This window comes from Electrona antarctica, assembly GCF_951216825.1.
Source record: "Electrona antarctica genome assembly, chromosome: 5".
In the NCBI taxonomy this organism is placed as follows: Eukaryota; Metazoa; Chordata; class Actinopteri; order Myctophiformes; family Myctophidae; genus Electrona; species Electrona antarctica.
Genome location: NC_136810.1, coordinates 6,210,219 through 6,233,921, shown reverse-complemented (window position 1 = coordinate 6,233,921; position 23,703 = coordinate 6,210,219). Strand labels below are relative to the sequence as shown.

At 42.8% G+C, this 23,703-nt stretch overlaps 2 protein-coding genes across 4 annotated transcripts; both read right to left on the bottom strand.

Moving 5' to 3' along the window:
* Positions 1-2,951: 2,951 nt before the first annotated feature.
* Positions 2,952-14,682, bottom strand: chchd3b (coiled-coil-helix-coiled-coil-helix domain containing 3b). 3 transcript variants are annotated; one of them, XM_079501077.1, is made up of 9 exons: positions 14,420-14,682; positions 8,364-11,790; positions 7,815-8,144; positions 6,771-6,864; positions 6,504-6,684; positions 4,888-4,971; positions 4,678-4,748; positions 4,208-4,343; positions 2,952-3,092 (listed from the first exon to the last, which is right to left on the bottom strand). In XM_079501077.1, the coding sequence occupies exons 1-9, from the start codon at positions 14,495-14,497 to the stop codon at positions 3,072-3,074; spliced, it is 4,422 nt and encodes a 1,473-aa protein (XP_079357203.1). In that variant the 5' UTR covers positions 14,498-14,682; the 3' UTR covers positions 2,952-3,071. The 3 variants fall into 3 exon arrangements, with proteins under 3 accessions (XP_079357203.1, XP_079357205.1, XP_079357204.1); XM_079501079.1 differs by having other exon boundaries at positions 9,867-11,790; XM_079501078.1 differs by having other exon boundaries at positions 2,953-3,089.
* Positions 14,683-15,695: 1,013 nt separating this feature from the next.
* On the bottom strand, positions 15,696-23,699 carry slc35b4 (solute carrier family 35 member B4). The gene is made up of 10 exons (XM_079501435.1): positions 23,425-23,699; positions 22,962-23,075; positions 22,759-22,861; positions 22,292-22,341; positions 21,364-21,445; positions 21,153-21,213; positions 20,921-21,030; positions 20,626-20,701; positions 18,161-18,236; positions 15,696-17,411 (listed from the first exon to the last, which is right to left on the bottom strand). Exons 1-10 carry the CDS (start codon positions 23,499-23,501, stop codon positions 17,162-17,164), a joined length of 999 nt encoding a protein of 332 aa, XP_079357561.1. The 5' UTR covers positions 23,502-23,699; the 3' UTR covers positions 15,696-17,161.
* Between the last annotated feature and the right edge of the window lie 4 nt (positions 23,700-23,703).

Sequence of the window (23,703 nt, the reverse complement as noted above, 5' to 3'; positions counted from 1 at the left end):
ATGCAGGATTTGAAGCATGGGGCTCCTGCATGAGAGACCACATTTTTACCACTCATCCAAAGCCTGAAGCTCATAAGTACAATATCTCCCCTTCAGGCCAGTATAGCCATGTCAACTACAGTAGGTGTACTAAAAACTAATTGTCTTTACATTACATTAACTTCACCATTCACCCTGTTAGTTCATGCCTTGCTCAAATCATAAAACCATTTCAACCTCAGAGTTTGAGGGGAAGCAGCTTCTTGGGTCACCTCCACTGAGGGAACACCTGACAGAAGAGACCGACTATGACCTATAAGTTAATCATGATGCGATCCTGTCTGTGACCTGTTATGAAGGTGAGAATGCATTTGGTGAAAAGATCCTTCCTTGACCTACTGCGAGTGTGCATACAAAGTTGTATGCCGATCGGTCCAGCTGTGCTGGAGATTAGCCGCTCAAAGACATGCACAGATGGATGGACAGGAGCAAAAACATCGTCTCCGGGCATTGGTCGTACAGCCTGGCGGAGCTAATAATCGCTAGCTCCAGCGTTAAAATGGATGCCCTGTGGGGAAGGCCAAGGCCTCTGAGTAGAGTATACACTGTGCTTCAAAGAAAAGCTCCTTATGGTGCAAGTGATGGTGCAGAGTTTGAAAGATCAATTTTGTTCCGTTCCCTTGCTGTTTTATATCCACAACACAATATTATATTTTTTTCCCATGAACTCGTTGAGTACTTCTCCCGTTCTTCGTGTCTGCCAGTTGTTTGGGGGACGTTTAGATCCCATAAGAAATGAAAATCATCACAGACAATATCTCAATACCACATTACAATAAGAAATAGGCTAGTGCTATTTTCAAAGAGTAATGGTGGATTCCAACACAGTTAAGTAAAAAAACATACCAAATAAGTACACTTATGCATAAACAGTAGCCTACAATACGTAACAGAACACCATTGGTATGTTGGCCAGTTTCCTTTATGGCTAACGCAGGAACGTGACATCAAGTCTGCAGACTAGATGTCACGTACCATGGTCTTCAAACAGCAACTTTACTTTGTTTTGCTTTCCCGCCCTGCCTAAGCTGCCTCTGTCACACACCGTTTATTTGGTGGGCGACATGTCCGGACTTTCAGGGACCTTCACAGCGACATGTCCGGCGAGATGTCCGCAAATGTTGCGGCAAGTCGGAAAAGGGGTGACTTTCCGGTTACCATTCTGAATATATCGGCATCAGTTGCCGACCTGCCGTTTGATTGAAATCTTTATGACCGACACATATGTGGGGAAAAAATAAACGTGCCATTTACGAGCAAAGCTCCACAGGTGTCGCGCTTCACAATGACAGTGAATATTCACCAGATCCATCAGTACAGTAGCACATTGAGATGCCCGTTTTTGGGGGGGGTTCGGAAACTTGTCTACCATCCATTTACAACACTACAAGTCTACTTACATGAAACTTACATGAAACTTGTCTACCATCCATCTACAACACTACAAGTCTACTTACATGAAACTTACATGAAACTTGTCTACCATCCATCTACAACACTACAAGTCTACTTACATGGTAGCAGAATGTGAAACTTGTCTACCATCCATCTACAACACTACAAGTCTACTTACATGGTAGCAGAATGTGAAACTTGTCTACCATCCATCTACAACACTACAAGTCTACTTACATGGTGTCGACCTCCATGGAAACATTGGAAAGTCCATTTACGTCCAAATAGTGAATGCCTGGTAAAATACGGTCTTGGTAGAATTTCAACAACGGGGCCATAGGCTACTCTTTGTCCTAGGAACCAGAACCAACTAATAAATTACCAATTTTGCTAAGCTGGCTGGCTACATAATGCGTTCTTTGCAGTCATTGCTCTTTATTTCCTAGCAGCATAATTGTTTGATGACACAAGTCACACAAACAATATTTCTTATAAATCATCATTTGCTCAAAATCCACAAGAGGGCAGTATCCACAAAGCAGTGAAATGTCATGTTTTTGCAACATTTATTGAGAACATCATCATTTTTTACTTTAAAAAGTTACATTAAAGTGCCTCACTTTACTTATTCAGAATACACCAGCATTATGCACAAGCTTTAACCCATTCTGGACGGGAACCCCTTTTGGTGTTTTAACTAAGCATTATGTTATACTTTAGCTATTGAAAAATAGCAGATCTACAAGCTCATAGCACGCCACCGAGTGGCGTGCTACGAGCTTGTAGGTCTGCTATTTTTTTTAAATCGTAAAAATGCGGCACAAATCTTTGAATATATATATTCTTTCAGAGCAAACGTTTTTTTTATTTCGACGTCAGGCTTAAATGGGTTTAAAGCCACAATTCTTTATGCAGTGGATTTCTTTTCTTATTTTCTGATTTGTCAAGATATGTCAATAGCATTAAGGCAATGGTGGATATCAATCTATTACACCACATCTCAGTACATACAAATGTCACACTACTACCCCAGCTGAAACCCTACAGTTGAACATGGAAATGAAATACTTCTGTAAATGTCTTGTTTTGCATTGTTGGAAAACAGATGTACGTGAGCAAAAAGGAATGATCCATCTTTCATTATAGCTGTAGCATAGTGTCAATGTGTCTATTATGAACCAGTCCCAAGAACAAAACATGGTCACTATATCAAACACGCCAGTCTAAAGCCCAAGTTAAGCCTATTTTGTATAACATTGTCGCTTGCCGAAAAGACGTGGTATAATTACCACTGAAGATTCAGTTATTTCTGGCAAGCGACACGGTCATGTGATGGAGTATAAATTATGCTATATGGATATGGTTTGTTGACAAAATGTAATTTGGCGAGTGACGGCACGACCCTGAAGCATAAATCAGGCTCACTTCTAATGCCGGTCGTCCAGATGTCTGTAAAATTACGAGGTAGATGCTGTTGCAATTCCCTCTCTGGTACCTGTGGGCTTTAGTCTCTGGTTTGGACTGTTAGTTAATCTTTAAGTGTGTTTGGTGAATGCCGCCCGTCTCCGTTCCTTTGGTGTTGGACTGCAGTAATGGCATCAGCGAGGTATTAAGGCAGGTGTCCACAGATGATCATATTAGCCTCCAGTGCTCGTCTTCTGGGAGGAGGAAAGGGCAGGATTAAAAGATGTTAAAACAGTAGATGTATTGTAGTAAATAGTACAGAAAGCATAATGTGGCATGCCTGATTCATAAAAGATCTGTTATTTTCGGTGTGCAGAGTATAAGGGGCTCTGTCCACAGAAAGTGTTATTGGAGCTGCTACCTGCTAGCGCCTTTCTGTCATGCATTTTCAATAGTAAAGACTAGCCCTGGTCCAGTGCTTACAGCGAGTCTCTCTCTGACGCCCTGTGGAAGTCCCTTCCGCAGCCCTCTAGTGATATTCTCACTCCCGTGTGCGGGTTTTCAAATCCCAGCAAATAAACAAAACGCTATAACTACTCACCGAAACAAAGCCTGCTAGACCTTGGTAAAAGTCTATTCTCGTAGCTGGGAAGCGTCTCAGGTCCCCAGCTTCTCTCTAAAATGCACTATTTTAATCATTAAATAAAATGAATCCAACCAGATCGGCGCAGGCAAAACCCGGAAATGCCGTAGTAGAAGAAATGACTAGGTAAAGACGTTCCGGAGCGCTCCTCTTCCCAGTGCACAGCATCGTGTTTCAGAGCTCTGGGAGTACCACTCATCAACAATGTCACGCTGGATACTTCTGGAGGTGTCTGACAACCCGGTTATTTGGGACATTACATTGAATAGTTAACACAACTATGACAACTAAGTCCATGTTTCCCGTCGTTTCAGCTATAGTAAGGTTATCTGTGCAAATAACGCAGATGATGAGACATTGACAGACAACGGTTGACAAATTTGAATGTTGTCAGCGTCAATAAATGATAGTGTTATGTCTCACTGACAGCTGTTTGATTGTGCTGCACTCGTTGCATATTCCTGTGTTGCCTGTGTGATGATTGGGGGGATTATCAGGGATCGACTACTTCAGTCTTGATACACAACATGGTGTGTGATGTTGCTGCTTTGCTGTTGTTATGTTTTACTCTGAGTTTGAAAGTAAAGGAGAGTTGTGTTTAAACTGTGTCATGGTCCACTGATTGACAAACACAATAGATAGATGCAAGCACTTCTCCACCCATAAGACACTTTCTGTGGACAGTGACACAGCCACTAGATTAGGCATAATGGGATTTAGTCCTACTTTTTTGGCGTTGTCCACACACTTCATGTAGGCAGCGGCGATCCCGGAGCAGGACAGGGTGTTGCCTGCATTCTCCTTAAAGCATTTCAAGATCTGACTCTGCAGGTCACCACATACTGGAGTTCTATTGAACCGCCTGGGAGGAGAAACATTACACATAATGGTGGTGTTAATGCTGGAACATACCATGCTGCAATCAGACTATTCTGAAGAGTGTACGTTGGGAATGGCATTAACCCATTTTGACCTGATATCAGATTCTAAAAATGTCTTCTACATCCTGACAGTTTTCTGAAAAAGCTGTTTGTCAGTCGTTCTTCGATTTTTCAAAAATAGCAGACCTACAAGCTCGTAGCGTGCCACTCGGTGGCGCGCTATGAGCTTGTAGATCTGCTATTTTTCAATAGCTAAAGCATAACATAATGCTAACACCAAAAGGGGTTCCCGCCCAAAATGGGGTTCAAACTCACGCAAAACGGCCATGTGCGTCCTCTTTGCCCTTCTGGAAGCTCTCAGCTGTAACTTTGTAAAACTGAGAACTCTGTGTCAAACAAAAGCATATCGGAATATCAACAACAAAACAAATAGAATAGTGAAGTCTGACGGTTCGAGTGATTCAAGGAATATACTGTACAGGAAAGTGACGTGTCAATATATACACCATGATGCAATTGGGATACCTTTGCTTCAAGTTTAGCCACGTGTTCCTTAAAGAAGGCAGTCTGTTTTGCCAATTCTTTCTCTTTCTCATCCAGCTTATGTTCCTGAAGGAGGAAATACAACACCACACTGTTACCTACATCTGTAAATGTCAATGAGACACCTTTATTGATCCCCATGGGGAAATTCAGGACAATGACAGCCATGCTGATGATGACATCTGCACAATGTAGCTCTAACAACCAATACATAGTAATGACTGCCAAGATGAGATAACATGCGGCAAGAAAAAACAGGTGGGTAAAGGTGGTTGCACACCGGCCGCGTTTTTCGGAAAACCGATGGAGAAACGCTGCTAAAAATCCGAATTCGCATCCGATTCGCGCCCGGTGTGTGGAGACCTTTACTGCGTTCTTTTTTTAGTGTACCGTGTAATTGCCAGGAAAGATGAAACAAAGTGAAAACTAAAGCCATGCATCTAGGAGTTATCTCGTATCTTACCTTCAGCTCCAACCACTGAAACATGGCCAGAAGACAAGACAGGGGAGGTGCAGTAAGAAATGGAGAGAATTCTGTGTTTACAGTTGGATTATGAGACATTCTAAACCACCAAACACATACAATTCTGTCAGAAAACGTGCAAGCACTGGGGCACTTGTGTGCCGAGGTCAGAAAGCAGCCCTTAACTGACCAATATCCGGTCAGTTCAGTATAAGCTGCGTAGAGAAGCCAAGCTGATTAGAAGTAACAGTCAAACATACAGAGCCAAACTCAAAGAAGAAACTCAAGCCGATTTAACATGCAAGAAACAACATCAGAAACATAAAATACATCAGCAACAGTCTTTTGCCACTCTGGTAATTATAGCTATGCAGCCTACTAGCTCTGGTCCATAGCTCTAATGCGTTTCATTTAGAGCTATGTTACTCTCAACTTCCGCCGCTCGCATGAATGCAGACCAGCCTCTCCTCTTTAGCGTAAATAAAAAGAACGTTTACGTTTACGTATAAACTGTACTTTTTGGCCAAAACGGGATTTTGTTTCCACCGGGAAAAAAAATACTTTTAGTTACTCCACTGCGCCTTCTACCGATATTGCCCAGAGAATTGCCTCATAGACAATATTTTTCCTCCGGTGGAAAAAATCCCTTTCTGGACAAAAAGTACAGTTTATACGTGTGGTGGGGGGCTCAGAGTGCTTCCACTAAGGAAAGTAAGCTTTCTAATGACACAACCCGCTTTTGTTTTGGTGAGTAGCAAAAACGTTCTTTTTATTTACGCTAAAGAGGAGAGGCTGGTCTGCATTCATGCAAGCGGCGGAAGTTGAGAGTAACATAGCTCTAAATGCAACGCATTAGAGCTATGGACCAGAGCTAGCAGCCTACATGAACCATTCCACTCTACAATGAGATAGCCTTTGGACCTACCAGTCTAAAGTAAAACCAAATAATATAAAATACAGCCATACGCATGATTTTAATTATAAATTAAATTATTTTCACTATTACAGGGTAATAACAGTAACAGCATAATACTATAGTAACAATACTATAGACTAGAGTATAGTAATAGTAGTGAATTGATAAATAACATGTCCTCCTAACCACCATCATTGCCATGCTTGTTGTTGTTCTTACATATAGCTGGGCCATGAGTCTCTCGTCCTCTGTTTTCATGCGCTCTGTCATGAGGGATTCTTTCAGGTTCTCCATGTATACTGCCTTCTCCTCAGCCACCATCTTCTTTACCTGCTTCTCAACCATGGCCTTGGCTTCTGCTTTCGCATGAGCTATGGCCAGGGCCTTCATCTCCTCTAACCTGCACACAAAATGCAAACACATCACACATAAAGACACAGATATGACATGTTGCGTCCTTCTAATTAGAATAATAAGATTGCTTACTCTTTCATAAGCTCCTGCTTCTTTTGGCTGATCTCCAGCCCCAGAGCATTCTGCAGCTCCTCTTCGATATTCCTCCTCAGCGTGGCTTCATCCACTGCAGCAGAAAATGGTACCACACATCATGTCAATAAAGATCTTTTTGTGTAAACAATCTTCTCATAGCCTCTTAAGATCACCGTCAAGTTCAAGTTCACGGTCAGTTGCCCGAGACGGAGATTGATAAACGGGACGGAGATTATACATTTTATTAATGGATTAAATAGGTCCGGGCCCTCAAGGTGTTCACATGAACTCTAGCTTCCCTATTTTAGGCATGTCATAATAGGCCAACATTCACTAAGAATATCTGTTTTACAAGCTCAATATCTGCCACAACGCAGTGTGAGCTCAATACATGCCACAACGCGCTGTGAGCTATAGATCTATAGCTCAATACATGGCCCACAACGCGGTGTGAGCTATAGATCTATTTTCGAAGACGAGATTTGGTGCAGGGGAAAAAAAGAGGGGACCAAAAATAAAACAGTCAACTAAGTGGTTCATCTATTCTGCATGTCTGAATATTCAACTTATCGTTACCTGGCATGCAGATCTTGGAAATGAAAGAAATGTGTTCTTAGGCCACCTGTTCGGGGGGTGGGGGGGGGTGGGGGACTGGGACTGGGACTGGGTAGCGATAGCGGGTACCTCCACATGCGTTAACGCCCCCTAGTGAGACCCTTCACTGTCACGTGAAAAGAAGATGGTGGCTTGACGGCCTGGGTATCGGAGGAGACTCGAGGCTATCTTCACCCTCCCAATGACTTATTGTGGGGGTTAGCAGAGATTGAGTAGGCCTACTCGTAGAGAGGCTGGGGAAAGTAAGAAGGGATTGCCTTACTTATCAAATTGGGAAGGGGAGAAAATGTTTTGGTTGTTTTTGTCTGGGAGGGTATGGGTTGCTCAACAACATGGTATTTTAATTATTTACCTGCCTCTGAGATTTCCGTCATTGAAAATGTTTCATTAAAAAGATTTTGAAAAGAAGAATAAATGTGTTCTTACCTGGTGCAGGTGGGGGTGGTGGGCTCATCATGACAGGAACTTCCTCGTCAAAGACAGGGGGAGGGAGCATCACAATAGGCTCCAAAGCTGGCGGACTTGGAGGGGTGAATATTGGCTCCTCAGAGGGCTCCGTAAAAGGTGGATACGTGGATAGAATGGCCACTTCCATGGAGTGACAGGGCGGAGGCAGCAGCTCCATGGGCTCTTCGGTAATGTGCTCTCGTGCAGGTGTGGAAGCAAGGGGAGGTGATGGTGGTGATGCATGCTCTACAGGAGGTGGAAGAACAGGAAGAGCATCGGGTGGAGATGAAGGTACGACAGACACGGGCTCTGTGAGTGGAGGAGAGGGGCAGGACAATGATTCAGCAGGACAAAATGGATCTATGGTGTGAAATGGAGTAGTACGCTCAACTGGAGTACTCTCAACTGATATAGGGACAGCTACAGGCTCAATAGAAATAGTCTCAACTGGTGTAGGTGCTACAGGCTCAACAGACATAGTCTTAACTGCAGAAAGTAAAGCTAATAGCTCAGCATAAATAGTCTCACCTGGAGAACGTAGAGCGACTGGTTTAGCAGAAACAGTCTCAACGACTGGTGTAGGTAGAGCGACTGGTTTAGCAGAAACAGTTTCAACGACTGGTGTGGGTAGAGCGACTGGCTTAGCAGAAACAGTCTCAACGACTGGTGTAGGTAGAGCGACTGGTTTAGCAGAAACAGTTTCAACGACTGGTGTGGGTAGAACGACTGGCTTAGCAGAGACAGTTTCAACGACTGGTGTGGGTAGAGCGACTGGCTTAGCAGAGACAGTCTCTAGGACTGGTGTGGGTAGAGCGACTGGCTTAGCAGAAACAGTCTCAACGACAGGTGTAGGTAGAGCGATTGGTTTAGCAGAGACAGTCTCTAGGACTGGTGTGGGTAGAGCGACTGGCTTAGCAGAGACAGTTTCAACGACTGGTGTGGGTAGAGCGACTGGCTTAGCAGAGACAGTCTCTAGGACTGGTGTGGGTAGAGCGACTGGCTTAGCAGAGACAGTCTCTAGGACTGGTGTAGGTAGAGCGACTGGCTTAGCAGAGACAGTCTCTAGGACTGGTGTAGGTAGAGCGACTGGCTTAGCAGAGACAGTCTCTAGGACTGGTGTGGGTAGAGCGACTGGCTTAGCAGAGACAGTCTCTAGGACTGGTGTAGGTAGAGCTACAGGCTTAGCAGAAACAGTCTCAACGACTGGTGTAGGTAGAGCGATTGGCTTAGCAGAAACAGTATCTAGGACAGGTGTAGGTAGAGCTACAGGCTTAGCAGAAACAGTATCTAGGACTGGTGTAGGTAGAGCGACTGGCTTAGCAGAAACAGTATCTAGGACTGGTGTAGGTAGAGCTACAGGCTTAGCAGAAACAGTTTCAACGACTGGTGTAGGTAGAGCTACAGGCTTAGCAGAAACAGTATCTAGGACTGGTGTAGGTAGAGCTACAGGCTTAGCAGAAACAGTCTCATCGACTGGTGTAGGTAGAGCTACAGGCTTAGCAGAAACAGTCTCATCGACTGGTGTAGATAGAGCTACAGGCTTAGCAGAAACAGTCTCATCGACTGGTGTAGGTAGAGCTACAGGCTTAGCAGAAACAGTATCGAGGACTGGTGTAGGTAGAGCTACAGGCTTAGCAGAAACAGTCTCAACGACTGGTGTAGGTAGAGCTACAGGCTTAGCAGAAACAGTCTCATCGACTGGTGTAGATAGAGCTACAGGCTTAGCAGAAACAGTCTCATCGACTGGTGTAGGTAGAGCTACAGGCTTAGCAGAAACAGTATCGAGGACTGGTGTAGGTAGAGCTACAGGCTTAGCAGAAACAGTATCGAGGACTGGTGTAGGTAGAGCTACAGGCTTAGCAGAAACAGTCTCAACGACTGGTGTAGGTAGAGCTACAGGCTTAGCAGAAACAGTCTCGACGACTGGTGTAGGTAGAGCTACAGGCTCAATGGTAGCTAACTCAACTGGAGTAATTTGAGGTATTTCGCTTCTAAGCTCAGGTGATGTGGTGGGAAGTGTAACAGACTCACCAGGGGTAGATAGAACCGTTTGCACAGGTGAACGGGTTGGAAGGATTTTAGCTTCAACTGGTGCAACCATTTCAGCACATTCAACGGAGGGAGCTGTGACAGCAGGTGCAGTGGAAGCAGTTTGATCAATTTCAACAGGAACGGCTAGAACTATAGGATCTACAGGTGTAGCTGAAACGACAGGCTCTGGAGATGTGGGCAACAATTCAGGCTCTGAAGGTGGAGCCAGGACTATTGACTCAGCCGGTGGGGGCAACACAATGGGTTCAACTGGTGCTGATTTAACTTCAGACTCCCCGATTGAGGTTAAACCAATGGTAATTGGTTCAATAGCTGGCTCAGTGGCTGGGGAGAGAACAGGATAAACCACTGTGTGTACAACTTCAGGCTCTGAAGGTGGAGCCATGACTATTGACTCAGCCGGTGGGGGCAACACAATGGGTTCAACAGGTGCTAATGTAACTACAGGCTCCTTTGTTGAGGGACTACCATAGATAATTGCTTCAATAGCAGACTCAGTGGCTGGGGAGAGAACCATAGGCTCATCCACTGTGGGTACAACTTCAGGCTCTGAAGGTGGAGGAGGAACCAGGACTATTGACTCAGCCGGTGGGGGCAACACAATGGGTTCAACTGGTGCTGATTTAACTTCAGACTCCCCGGTTGAGGTTAAACCAATGGTAATTGGTTCAATAGGTGGCTCAGTGGCTGGGGAGAGAACAACAGGATCAACCACTGTGTGTACAACTTCAGGCTCTGAAGGTGGAGCCATGACTATTGACTCAGCAGGTGGGGGCAACACAATGGGTTCAACAGGGCATGACGTAACTACAGGCGCCACTGTTGAGAGACTACCAAAGATAATTGGTTCAATAGCTGACTCAGTGGCTGGAGAGATGACCACAGGATCAACCACTGTGGGTACAACTTCAGGCTCTGAATGTAGTGGAGCCAGCCAGGGAAACACAATGGGTTCAACTGGTGCCGATTTAACTTCGGACTCCCCGGTTGAGGTTAAATCAATGGTAATTGGTTTAATAGCTGGCTCAGTGGCTGGGGAGAGAACAACAGGCTCGATCACAGGGGGTACAACTTCAGGCTCTGAAGGTGGAGCCATGACTATTGACTCAGCAGGTGGGGGCAACACAATGGGTTCAACAGGGCATGAAGTAACTACAGGCTCCACTGTTGAGAGACTACTAAAGATAATTGGTTTAATAGCTGGCTCATTGGCTGGAGAGAGGACCGCAGGCCCAACCACAGTGGGTACAACTTCAGGCTCTGATGATGGAGAAGAAGGCAGGGCTACTGGCTCAGCAGCGAGGGGGAGAGCTTCAGGTTCTGCCATTGGGGGAACAGCCAGCAGGACTTCTGGCTCTACATGCGGTTGTAGTATTGGTTGAACAGGTGTGGGTTGCTGAGTCAGAGAAGGCAGGCAGACAATGGGCTCCTCTACAGGGGCAGGAGGAGCTGTGGGCTCCTCCTTTCTTTCAACAGGCACAGGTGGAGCCATATAGACAGAGTCCAGAAGTGGGACAATCGTTTCAACTTCAGGAGGTTTGGATGGAGCTTCAGGCTCAACAGATGGAGGAGGGGGTGTGGCTGTGACAACTGGTTCTGTGAGAGGTGGTGAACATGGCTCTACGGGTGAAGGGAGAACTGTGGATTCCACCGAAGAAGGTGGAAGGGAATGAAACTTAACAGGGGGAGCAAGTTTTAGAGGTTGAGAAGGTACAGGTGTAGAGGAAGGTGGGGTGAAGAAAGCAGGAGGGTGTTCCAGAAGTGGCAGTGAGTGTTCAACATTGGGGGCATCGGGGGGAGTAATGATGAGTGGTTCTGGTTCAGGAGCAGGACAAGTTGCAGATGGTTGAGGTTTCCCAACAGTTGAAGGCTGTTTCATGCGGTTGACGACTCTATCCGACAGCTGTGGAAATGAAAGGTCTTTAGATCAGTATCAGGGCATATTTATTCAAACAGGGCATATTTATTCAAAGCATTAAAAGCCGCTGAGTAAATGATCTTTTCTGGTAAAAAAACAATATGACGTCTTACGTCATCATTTAGTGCCCTGGCAAACGATGCTCACAAAGGCTTTCATACCCGTGTGAAGTGAGGGGCGCTCTTATCATCGTACATCATCATGACTAGGGATGTCCTGATACACTTTTTTAGTTCCCGATCCGATCCAGATACCACAATTTCTGTGTTAGCCGATACCAGAGAATAATATTTATAATAATAAAAAAAAGAAAATTACTTATTTTATCTGTTGTTGTTAATAGCAGACTCCTCACTCAAAAGGTGCACTTGCTGTTTGGGCAACTCGAAAGCAAACTCCACATGCCCCAACATTTTATTTACCTGCCATAGTGTCAACCCCTTACCCCTGTGCCGATACCGATATGACCCGATATGACCAAAAAGGGTCGATATAGATACTTTTCCGATACCGATACAGTATCGGGACATCTCTAATCATGGCGTAAAATAGACACTATGTCTATTTGCTCAGACACCATGACGTAAAATTCTCCATTCATTGGAATTTAATGTTTGTGTAGGACAAAGTTTGTGAACAGACACCAAAAGCTGGATATAGGAGGGACTAGCGTCTAGCGCCCCTCAAAAATACCATAGACGTGGCTGCCATTATGTAATCTTCAAAAGCCATGCACCCCTCAAAAAAGTGTATTATTAAACAGTTGAAGCATTGAGGGGTCTCTCTTGCCTCATCTGTGACCTCCACCTCTGCTCTCCACCTTCCCAAAGACAGCCCATTCATCCAAACAGAAAAGTCCTCTCTAATTATATTAAACAACATCAAAATCACCAACATTGCAGCTGTAGGGAAAGCTTGAATTATCTTTGTTAAATAAAAATCCACCGTAGACATGTTATGAGCTACTTCCTGTCAAGAAATTCCTTGCAGATGATTATTTTCTAAGTATCAGAGTATGGAAGCGCTCGTTATCAGTAAAGCAACCTCCTGCTGCCTGCTGCACTATGTGCACATTCAAAACAGGTGGTACGCATGGGCCGTTGAGTGATATTCAACGAGCGCTTCTAAACTCCAACACTTCACAAATCACATGCAAAGAATTTCTTGACAGGAAGTAGCTCATAAAATGTCTACGGTGGATTTTTATGAAACAAACACTTTACAGATTGAAAGAGGATAATTCAAGCTTTCCCTACAGCTGCAATGTTGGTGATTTTGACTGATTGATTGAAATATTTATTAACAGTTTGCACAACTTTGCAGAATTACAGTACATTTCAAGCACAACTCAATACAAAGACTGTTAACTGTGAGTGGACGTTGTTTAATATAATTAGATAGGACTTTTCTGTTTGGATGAATGGGCTGTCTATGGGAAGTATCACCTAGGTAGCACCTTGCTGGCAAGTATCTTATCAAAAATGTAAAGATTGCAACTTTCACCAGCATCATCGTACAGATGTCTGTAGTTCCGATGGTCTGAAAAAAGGAATCCATGGTTAAAACAACCTTTTTCCTTTTAATGTCTTACTTATTCTTTTCTTTTTGCCAACTTGAGGTTAATTAGTAATGTTGGCACGTTCCTGATTGGGAAAGTGCATGCTCCTTTAATATAGAGTTGCGTTTCCAATCAGGAACGTGCCTCCAGGTTTGACGGTTTCGCCTCAACCAGAACTTAACGATAGGTGACCAAGTCCCGGAGCTAGCAGCAGAGGTCACAGACTGGGCTATGGTCTCCCCAATCTCTCCAGCTCTTTAGCAAACAGAAAATACATTTTCAGATGTTAAATAATGTCAAAGATCATTTATCAGCTTCCAGTTCCGTTTTTTCATCCCTTGGCATCCATTTTCATGTGTTTATCCCTGTATTCTCTAATGAGGTATCTCTCCTCATTGCAGTTAAATTGGTATCCCAACCTGGAAGTGGATTTTCTGTTTACTAAAGAGCTGGAGAGATGTGGAGACCACGCCCCCTTGTGGCCTCCACATTTTCCCAGCTCTTTAGTAAACAGAGAAACGAGAAAATACATTTTCAGGTCAGTCAGTTATCAGGATACCAACTCCATCCAAGAGAAATAAGTCATAAATGGCTCTATGGAATAGAGCTGCATTAAGAATTATTTTATATAGCCTATATAAATTACTGCACCTTTAAAATTAGGTGTAACATGTAATAGAAGTTTTCATTCTTGTGTCAACACAAGACCACCCCCTGCCCACATGCACTTTGGTCTCTATATTTAGCTATAAAGAGAGCCTCCCATGTGCAGTACTCAATCTCATACAGTTCTTCACGTTATGCCGTTGGCAGAAACTGCCACATTCAAGAAGAAATTGGGCAGATCACCCTGGACTTAATTAAGATTTGCCTTATTTATCTGAAACGAGGCTGAATAGGCTACAATTGCTTGTACTGTTCAGCAAAGACACAATTATATCAAAATATACAGTAATATTTGTATAATAATAAACGAATCGATTAGCCTATTTTGCAGCCATTAGGATGTGTATGAATTATAATATTTTATAGATCCAAGTTTCTCAGTGCACTCACCTTAATGCCCTTCACAAAAGTAACTCCGCCTTCACCATCGTCTGGGTAAGACATGTGGCTTGGGCTGTTACCCCCCATTTCAAACCCCAAATGTCACAACTGTATGTAAGCAAATATATATTGTTGTCCTTATGTCGATTTGATTCGTTTTACACACTAACGTCCACAGCCAGGCAAAGTAACACGCCAGCCAGTCCCAAATGCCTGCCTGCTGCTGCCTGCATGCAGAAAGTGCCAAGTGCCCTTCCCACTCCAGAAACCAATAAGAATCACCTTCATTGGGTGAGAGAAAGAAGGGACTGAACAAGACCTCTCTTAATTGGTCGCATTAAGAAAGTCGTGACGTAATGAACATTGTGTTCCTTTAGGTAATAGTGGTGTAATAATGTTCAGTAGTTCCATTGTTATTGCTCAAAATCAAATACATTCCTATTGTTATCATTCTTTTTCGGTCGTATTTGGGCCATTAAAAGTCGGTGTGTGTCTTTTGTAACTGTAAGGAAGCACTTCTGTTCGCGGACACATGGTGCAATTTAGCCCATAGGTGGCGCTACTGTATTTTGTCAGTATTTCTTAAGTTATAAGTAAAATATAATTATTTTGTACGTTCCTTTTTGGCGTGTGCCAATAAAGAAATGGAAATGTGAGTACTTACATTTTTGGATGTGCTACCTTTTTGGAATTTTTAAATTCCTATTTTTTGATAATTATTTTTTAACAGACGTTAGAGCATCTTCAAAAGACCACCATGATTAGGCTCAGACAGCCCTTGGTCAAATTTGAAAATAGCTAAAAGAGATAAATCAAGTAGTAAAGGCTAATGGTGAAAATAGAAAAAAATACATTTTGCATAAAGTATGTTTTAAGCTGCTGTTGAATTTCCATTGCCATTATTCTAAAGCGAAGGTTCTAAGTCAAAAAGCATTTGCTTTGCTCGTGTTTCTTATCATTATTTGGGTTAACAGTAGATTAGTTAAGTGTGTATGTGAAATAAGCTAAAACCTAAAAGGGCAGAGTAGAGATACTAGTTTATGTGGACCAGTGTGGATAAACAAAAAGAAAGCTATAGGCAGAATGGATACGCAATAGAAACCTTTCTCCTTAATTGATGAATCTATTGAACACGTTTTAGTCAGTGGGAGAAAGAGACTGGGCATGACCTGGCTGTAATCCTAGAGTTTTTATGTGTGTGCAGCTATATTATTATTTAGTTTATTGCCTTTTGAACACCTTATATTCCTGCTGGTTCAGCATGCACATGTAATTTACACTACAGTAGGCCTACTAATTCATTTTATTCAGGGTTGATTGAAATTGTTTAGTCATTTACAGTATTTACTAGGCTCCTCCTGATGATACAAATTGGTCCAAAATCCTGAGACAGTACAACGATAATTTATAAGCAACTAAACATAACTACCAGTACACTAAACTAATACAAGCAAATCAAGACTTCAATCTAAATAATTATCCCTCTGTATGTCAAGCCAGTCTGTAATAATATCAATGATAATATAACACTGATATTAAATGCTAAGTGTTTACAATATGCATGGCCTTGTCAATAACCCCATATAGCAGGGGTGCCCAAAAGGTAGATCGCGATGTACCAGTAGATCACAAAGGCTGTGCAGGTAGATCGCATGACATGCCCCTAAAGAATATTTAATTTAAATATAAAAATATATATTTTTTGCATCTGCCACTTGAATTAAAATTACTTGATTGATTGAAAAAAAGGGCCTTTCAGCTCAAACCCACAATGCAATCTTATAGTTTCAAGAGTGTTGCTGTGCACAAACATCAGTAGCATTACAAATTAAATACAAAAAACACTACCTATTCCATGACATAGACTATTTTCAGCAATGGTATTCAGTGGGTAGATCTTGTTGAGCTGGTCATTAATTTTTTAAAGTTGCTCTCAAGTCCAAAAAGCGTGGGCACCCCTGCCATATAGTATACTGTGTCAAGCCTATTCCCAAACTTGTATTACATCGAACATGTCACAATCTCCTTTCACATTAGAAAGAAAAAAAAAAGATTTAAATAAATAACCAACCAAACATAAAACTGACAAGACAACAGCTTTCTCACAGTGTGCAGTTGGAGGTTCTGATGAGGTAAGCTAATAACAGAAATTACTGAATATTAGGGATGTCCCGATACACTTTTTTCGCTTCCGATCCGATCCCGATACCTCAATTTCTGTGTTAGCCGATACCGATACCAGTGTCGTGATCTCATGTTGTGTTTATAGCTATATATCGTGTTGTGTTTATAGCAGACTCATCACTCAAATGTGCACTTGCAGTTTGGGCAACTCCAAAGCAAACTCCACACGTCCCAACATTTTATTTACCTGCCATAGTATCAACCCCTTACCCCTGTGTCGGATCGGTGGTTAGACTGGCATATTCGCCGATACCGATATGACCCGATATGACAAATAAGGGCCGATCCCGATACAGTATCGGGACATCTCTACTGAATATTAAACAGTAGGTTTTTCTTACATCCATTACTATGGCACACACTTCATAATGCATGGGAGCAACACCGTAAACATCACTCATACAAAACAACATCAATACCCCAAATAAAACTGTGCGTAATGTAATTATAGAGTACCGGTAATACAAAGTGTAAGATCCTTGGGGTTTTACTGTGCGCAACATCACAGTCCATGGCGAACACGTCGGTGCAGAGGCACTATCCACGATGCAATGCACATTCTGCAGGTCACTGTCCCTTTTTCTCTTTTATGTCTGGTCCACGCAGGGCCTTTTGGACATTGGTCCAGACCTCTGTGTAGACCAACGTGCCCAGGAAGACCACAGCTGTGCCCACCCAGTGCCAGGTAGTGAAGGCGTTTTGGAAGTACAGGATGGAGATGATGAGGCTGAGGAACTTCCTTAGGGTCACCACCAGGGTTACCGTTAGTGAGGTACACTCTGTTGTCAGGACGAACACGCTACGAATGCACACATACCTGAGGACATGGGTTAAGGTCTGCTACAGTAAGACAACTGGAATTTAAAAAAAAGTACATCTTGAGAAATACTTCCAAGTGCGTGCACGCACGCACGCACGCACGCACACACGCACACACACACACACACACACACACACGATGACAATTAGAGTGTTGCTTTTATATTACATATAACACTCTAGGGCCAGGGTTTGTCAAAGTCCAGGGGTGCTGTGAAATACTTTGATAATATTTGGAATTTACCGATACCAATATCACTTTAGTCTAAGCTGGAGTGTTACTGCTAGCTGTCCCACACCAATATGCCCGATCTGCAGCCAAGGACGTTCTTTTTGTTTTCAAACACTTAAGGCCTATACATAGTCTGGATTTTCGGTGGTGAGGTGACCACCGCTCCGGTGGTGAGCTGACCACCGGAGCTGAAATAACGTTGAGCGGTGGCGAGTAAATACAGAGAGAAGGGCTGGAGCGGTGGCGGTGGTTTGCTCTTCACCGCGGCTCGTGACATCATGTTGTAGTTCGGTGGTCACCTAACCACCGAAAATACAGACTACTACTGCTCTATACCAGGCATTTAGCTAACAATTTGACAAAGACAGCACCTAGATAGAAGTAAAACAAAAATTGAAATGGAAAAAAAAGAATGAAAAACAAACCATATACTATATAGTAGAGTGAGTAAAGATTAAGTGTTAAAGATGAAACTACAGCCAGGGGAAAAACTGTTTTTGTTTGTTTAAGGATACTGTGTAATGATGTTCATCAGTAGGTACAGCCACAGTACCGGCATGGTCAGGCCTATCACAGGAACCTGCACAGGAGCTGTGAGAGAAAACATGGTCAGGCCTATCACAGGAACCTGCACAGGAGCTGTGAGAGAAAACATGGTCAGGCCTATCACAGGAACCTGCACGGGAGCTGTGAGAGAAAACATGGTCAGGCCTATCACAGGAACCTGCACAGGAGCTGTGAGAGAAAACATGCATGGTCAGGCCTATCACAGGAACCTGCACAGGAGCTGTGAGAGAAAACATGGTCAGGCCTATCACAGGAACCTGCACGGGAGCTGTGAGAGAAAACATGGTCAGGCCTATCACAGGAACCTGCACGGGAGCTGTGAGAGAAAACATGGTCAGGCCTATCACAGGAACCTGCACGGGAGCTGTGAGAGAAAACATGGTCAGGCCTATCACAGGAACCTGCACAGGAGCTGTGAGAGAAAACATGGTCAGGCCTATCACAGGAACCTGCACAGGAGCTGTGAGAGAAAACATGGTCAGGCCTATCACAGGAACCTGCACAGGAGCTGTGAGAGAAAACATGGTCAGGCCTATCACAGGAACCTGCACAGGAGCTGTGAGAGAAAACATGGTCAGGCCTATCACAGGAACCTGCACAGGAGCTGTGAGAGAAAACATGGTCAGGCCTATCACAGGAACCTGCACAGGAGCTGTGAGCTGTGAGAGAAAACATGCATTTACAAGTATGAATACTGACTCAGCAAACCAAGCATCTCTGGCTAGAGACAGAGTAAAAAAATGTAACCTTCATACTCTACCAGAAATACTGGTACTACCAGTAGTAGACCTCGCGCTGAAACAACAGGTCTGGGAATGCCCATATATGGACTTTTTTTTTTAAAGATATTTTTTGCGGCTTACGCCTTTTATTGGTTTTTTAAGGGACAGACAGTAGGCTGACAGGAAACGGGAGAGAGATGGGGGAAGACATGCAGTAAAGGCCGTGTCGGGCTCGGGAGTCGAACCCGCGGCACACTGCGACTGGATTACCAGTCGGGTGCCCAGACGGTTACGCCACCGCCTGGGCTATATGGACCTTTTTTACAACTTAAATTACAGTGAAGGCACAATATTTCTACAAATGCTACAAAACCAGTGATGGCGAGTCATTTGGAGATAAACAATAAGTTGGAGAGTATATTTATAACATTGATAATGATGTACTGTGGATGTTAAAATCATATTTCGGACCATTTTCCAAGGTGATACAGTTATTCTTTATTTTTCGACATTTTGTAAAAAACTACCAATTTAACGAGGTGCCAACAGGATTTACTCACTGGGCTCTATGAATCGGGGATGAAGGTCATTTCATGTACTCATGACTGCTTAAATCCCCATAGGAAGATTATGACACCTCAGATAATCTGTATATTGATGAGCCTTTTATAGTCATCCCAAACAACCATGGTAAACTGTGCATCACTGCTTTGTATATCATCCTCCCTAGCTCTCCCCTGTCTTTCCCGTTTGTGCACTGTACTGTATATATGTACATTATAAACATCAACCAGTGTCATTTCTCACTCCACTTTGCAGTTGTTCTGTCCCCTGTACCATGTTGATCTGTTCCTGTATTGTACTGTATTGTATTGTGTTTTTGTATGGACATAGTGTTGGGTGCTGCTGGCACATGTGCACACATGGCATCAACGCATGGTGTTGTGTGCTGGCACACTATACACTCTGTCTTTCTTTTATCTGTATTGTATTGTGTTTTTGTATGGACATAGGGTTGGGTGCTGCTGGCACATATGCACACATGGCATCAATGCATGGTGTTGTGTGCTGGCACACTACACACTCTGTCTTTCTTTTATCTGTATTGTATTGTGTTTTTGTATGGACATAGGGTTGGGTGCTGCTGGCACATATGCACACATGGCATCAACGCATGGTGTTGTGTGCTGGCACACTATACAGTCTGTCTTTCTTTTTATCATTAATTTTTTAAGAGCCTGCCCAGGGACTACAGATGAAATTTAGCTTTGGCTAACTCCGGCCCATTTACATTGAGGTGAAAACTGACATGTTGATTAATGAGCTTTGTCCCTGTCAAATAAATAAATAAGTAAACACTGGCAATAACACATTATTAGGAGCAGCTTTCCAAGCATTGCCCTCATCCTCTAGATTAATGATGGCACGTTACCACGCGTGTGTGTTTTAGATGTTAATACATCTAAAACAAGTTAGTTTAGGTTGCCACCCACTTCTGCATGCAGAGTCAGGAGCTGTCACACACACACACACACACACACACACACACACACACACACACACACACACACACACACACACACACACACACACACACACACACACACACACACACACACACACACACACACACACACACACACACACACACACACACACACACACACAATACATTGACTCTTATATCTTACTGCTCTGGCTGAAGTACACGCCGTGGTTGTAAATGTCTGTGGCCAAAAGCAGGAACCCAGGCAGTGGCATGAAGTGCTGTGAAGAGAAGTGGAATAGGAATAGGATAGCTCAACTCAGTATGAAAACTACGTGATACATAACCTTTCACATTACTTTGTTCACTAAGAAATCTCTACATACTTGGTTAAGCAACAAGATACTTAGTAGATTGGGGGGGGGAAACCTTATCACATAAAAATAGCCCTGATTGAGGCTGAATTAGCGTCAAACTGCATGTTTGAAAAGGTGACTCACATTGTAGAAGAGGGCCTCCTTGGGGTATTTGCCATATTGCTTGTATAATGTCTCCTGGAAAATTCCCATTCTTGCAGACATGAGCAGAGCAAAGGTCAGCATGGCTATACCTAGGGGGGAATATGGAATACATTGAGTAATATGAATTATAAAGTGATGTTAAAGTACATCCTAAGCAGTGTATCCACGTGAAACGTCGTCTGCTCATAGACTTATTGAGCCCATAACTTACCTAACAGCCAGTGCATGAACACATAGACACCTTCCTCCTCTGAAGCTTCATTTGCCACATTCTACAGAAACAAAATGACAAATCACTAAAACATGGAATAGAGCATCAGCATATCACTTTTGTTGTATGTATGGTGTATGTTACAATGTATGTTGTGTTATTGCATAATTTGCATTACATGAAAATGGCACACAATCAGTGAGTGACTTACCACTTGTTTAGCAGACATAATGGTGCATATGAAGATTCCAATAGAAATGAGAACTATGGACAAGTATTTACTCGCTGAATAACTGCAAGATAAAAAAAGAGCAATGATGAGCTTAGGAAATAGGATCTACTGGCAGTCTGGCACTATGATAGTGTTACTACTACAGGAAAACAAATGCAGTAAGTAAGTAAATATGAAGCTACAATCCTGAAGTTTTGTCTTTATAACTAAAATGTTATTTTCACCTATATGGTGCCGATATTGCACTTTAGTCACCCTTTCATGAACATTGAAATTCAGGACATTGTTCTCTTCAGGAATTCTGTAACAAGTTTATTGCAGCCTTGCATCTTAATAGCATTAAGCACCTGTTTGAGACAGACAGACTGGGGGGTAGACATTTGGACTCTGGTGTTAATCCATTGAGACCTGGAACGCATCCATGTCACGTTAGCGTTTAACCACATTAACCATTAACCCATTTTGGGCGGGAACCCCTTTTGGTGTTTTAAACATTGTTATAATTTAGCTATTGAAAAATAGCAGATCTACAAGCTCATAGCGCGCCACCGAGTGGCGCGCTATGAACTTGTAGGTCTGCTATTTTTTTAAAATCGTTAAAATGTGCCTCAAATCTTTCCGAAAATTGTCATGATTTAGAAAACTTTTTTTTTTTAAATTTCGACGTCAGGCCTGAATGGGTTAAGTATGATACCTGCTGGTTTGACAATGTCAAAAAAGGTATTTGAAGCAGTAGTAGATGGCACACTGGATTGGACACTAGATGCAACACTAACTTTATTGTACTTTGGACATACTGTAGTAGCAAAATACCTCACTACGTCGGGAGTGACATGCAACTTCAGGATTGTAGCTTTAAGGCAAGTTATGACCAGCTTGACAAGTTAAGTTATATGTAGAGGGGTACCTTTTCTTCAGAATGATTATACTCATGACCATGTTAGCTATTAATGACCCCTATGAAGACAGGAACACAAGACATTAGTCGAAGAGAGATTAGGCCCACCTATTGGTGGTAGATATTTGAGATGAAAATCAAATATACAGTTGGAAAATGCATGAGGCTTGAAACACATCCCAGACCAGTATCAGTAAATACATTGTTCTTACTCACTAAACGGTGTCATCAAATTGATGTGTTTTTGTCGTGCTCTTCTACTTATCAGGACTGGAAACGGTATGCTATGCCTAGGCAGAGTTTGTACCACATCATGTTTTATATATCCTATCTCACCTACTCTACTACCTATCTCATCACTCACATGTCATCGTGTTCTCCAAGTTGGCACAATAAAGGTCTGTCTATTTCTGTCTAGTAGCGGAGAGCTGTCAGAATGACAACAGATGATTTGAAATCACAAGAACAGTACTTACAGATCTGAAGATCATGTGCAGTGGCATAGATATGTTGAAATTGAGCGCATAGTTATTGACCACGCTGACCGTGAAGAACATGGTCACCATAATCACATAGTTCCTGGAAAATAAGAGATTCAAGAAGCATTTAGTGTCCATGTTCAATCTTCTCCATGATGACAGGATTCTCAAACGGAATCGGTGAGATGTCACAGTCATACCTTATAGGGATAAATGGTTTCTTCCTCCCAAAGTTTGTCTCAAAGATGAACCCCTCCAATGCGATGAATGCAAACTGAGCGAATGTCACAATGTTCCCACATCCTGGATGTTCTCTGCAGGAGAATGTCATGTAAATGAATACGGGGTGGGTGTGTGTGTGTGTGTGTGTGTGTGTGTGTGTATATATAAAATTATTTTTAAGTCAAAAATTCAAAATAAATTATGCACAAAATAATATTAAAATTTGTCAAATGTAGAAGCTAGTGTAGTTGTTAATGTTATAACAAAATGTATACTAGGAAAGAAAAAAGGTGTGGGTTAAAAAGTAAGCAAGTGAGCAAGTTAATGACAAATTCTTGCCTCGTCAAAAAACGTTGTCATCAGATTTCGTATTCAGCAAATGCAACAGACACAAATATTTAGCTTAAGTGGTCAAATATAGTTAAAAAAAACATCACTGACCTTACAAGTAGCTCCAGAAACACCACGTTGCTACAACATCCAACAAAGACCAGAATAATTGCAAAAAAAGGAGACATGATTTGAAATTCTAAATGAATATGTTTTACGCCTTGAAGTGGATCCCTGATCAATTACATTCTGGCGAACAGAACCCCGAGCGTTTCCACAAAAGCTCCTCTAGTCTCAACAAACTCTGCTTTTCGTGTGTACCTATCTTGTTCATAGAGTTATGGTATATGGATCTTGTTATGCGGCGACGAGAGGCAGACAGTCAGTTCT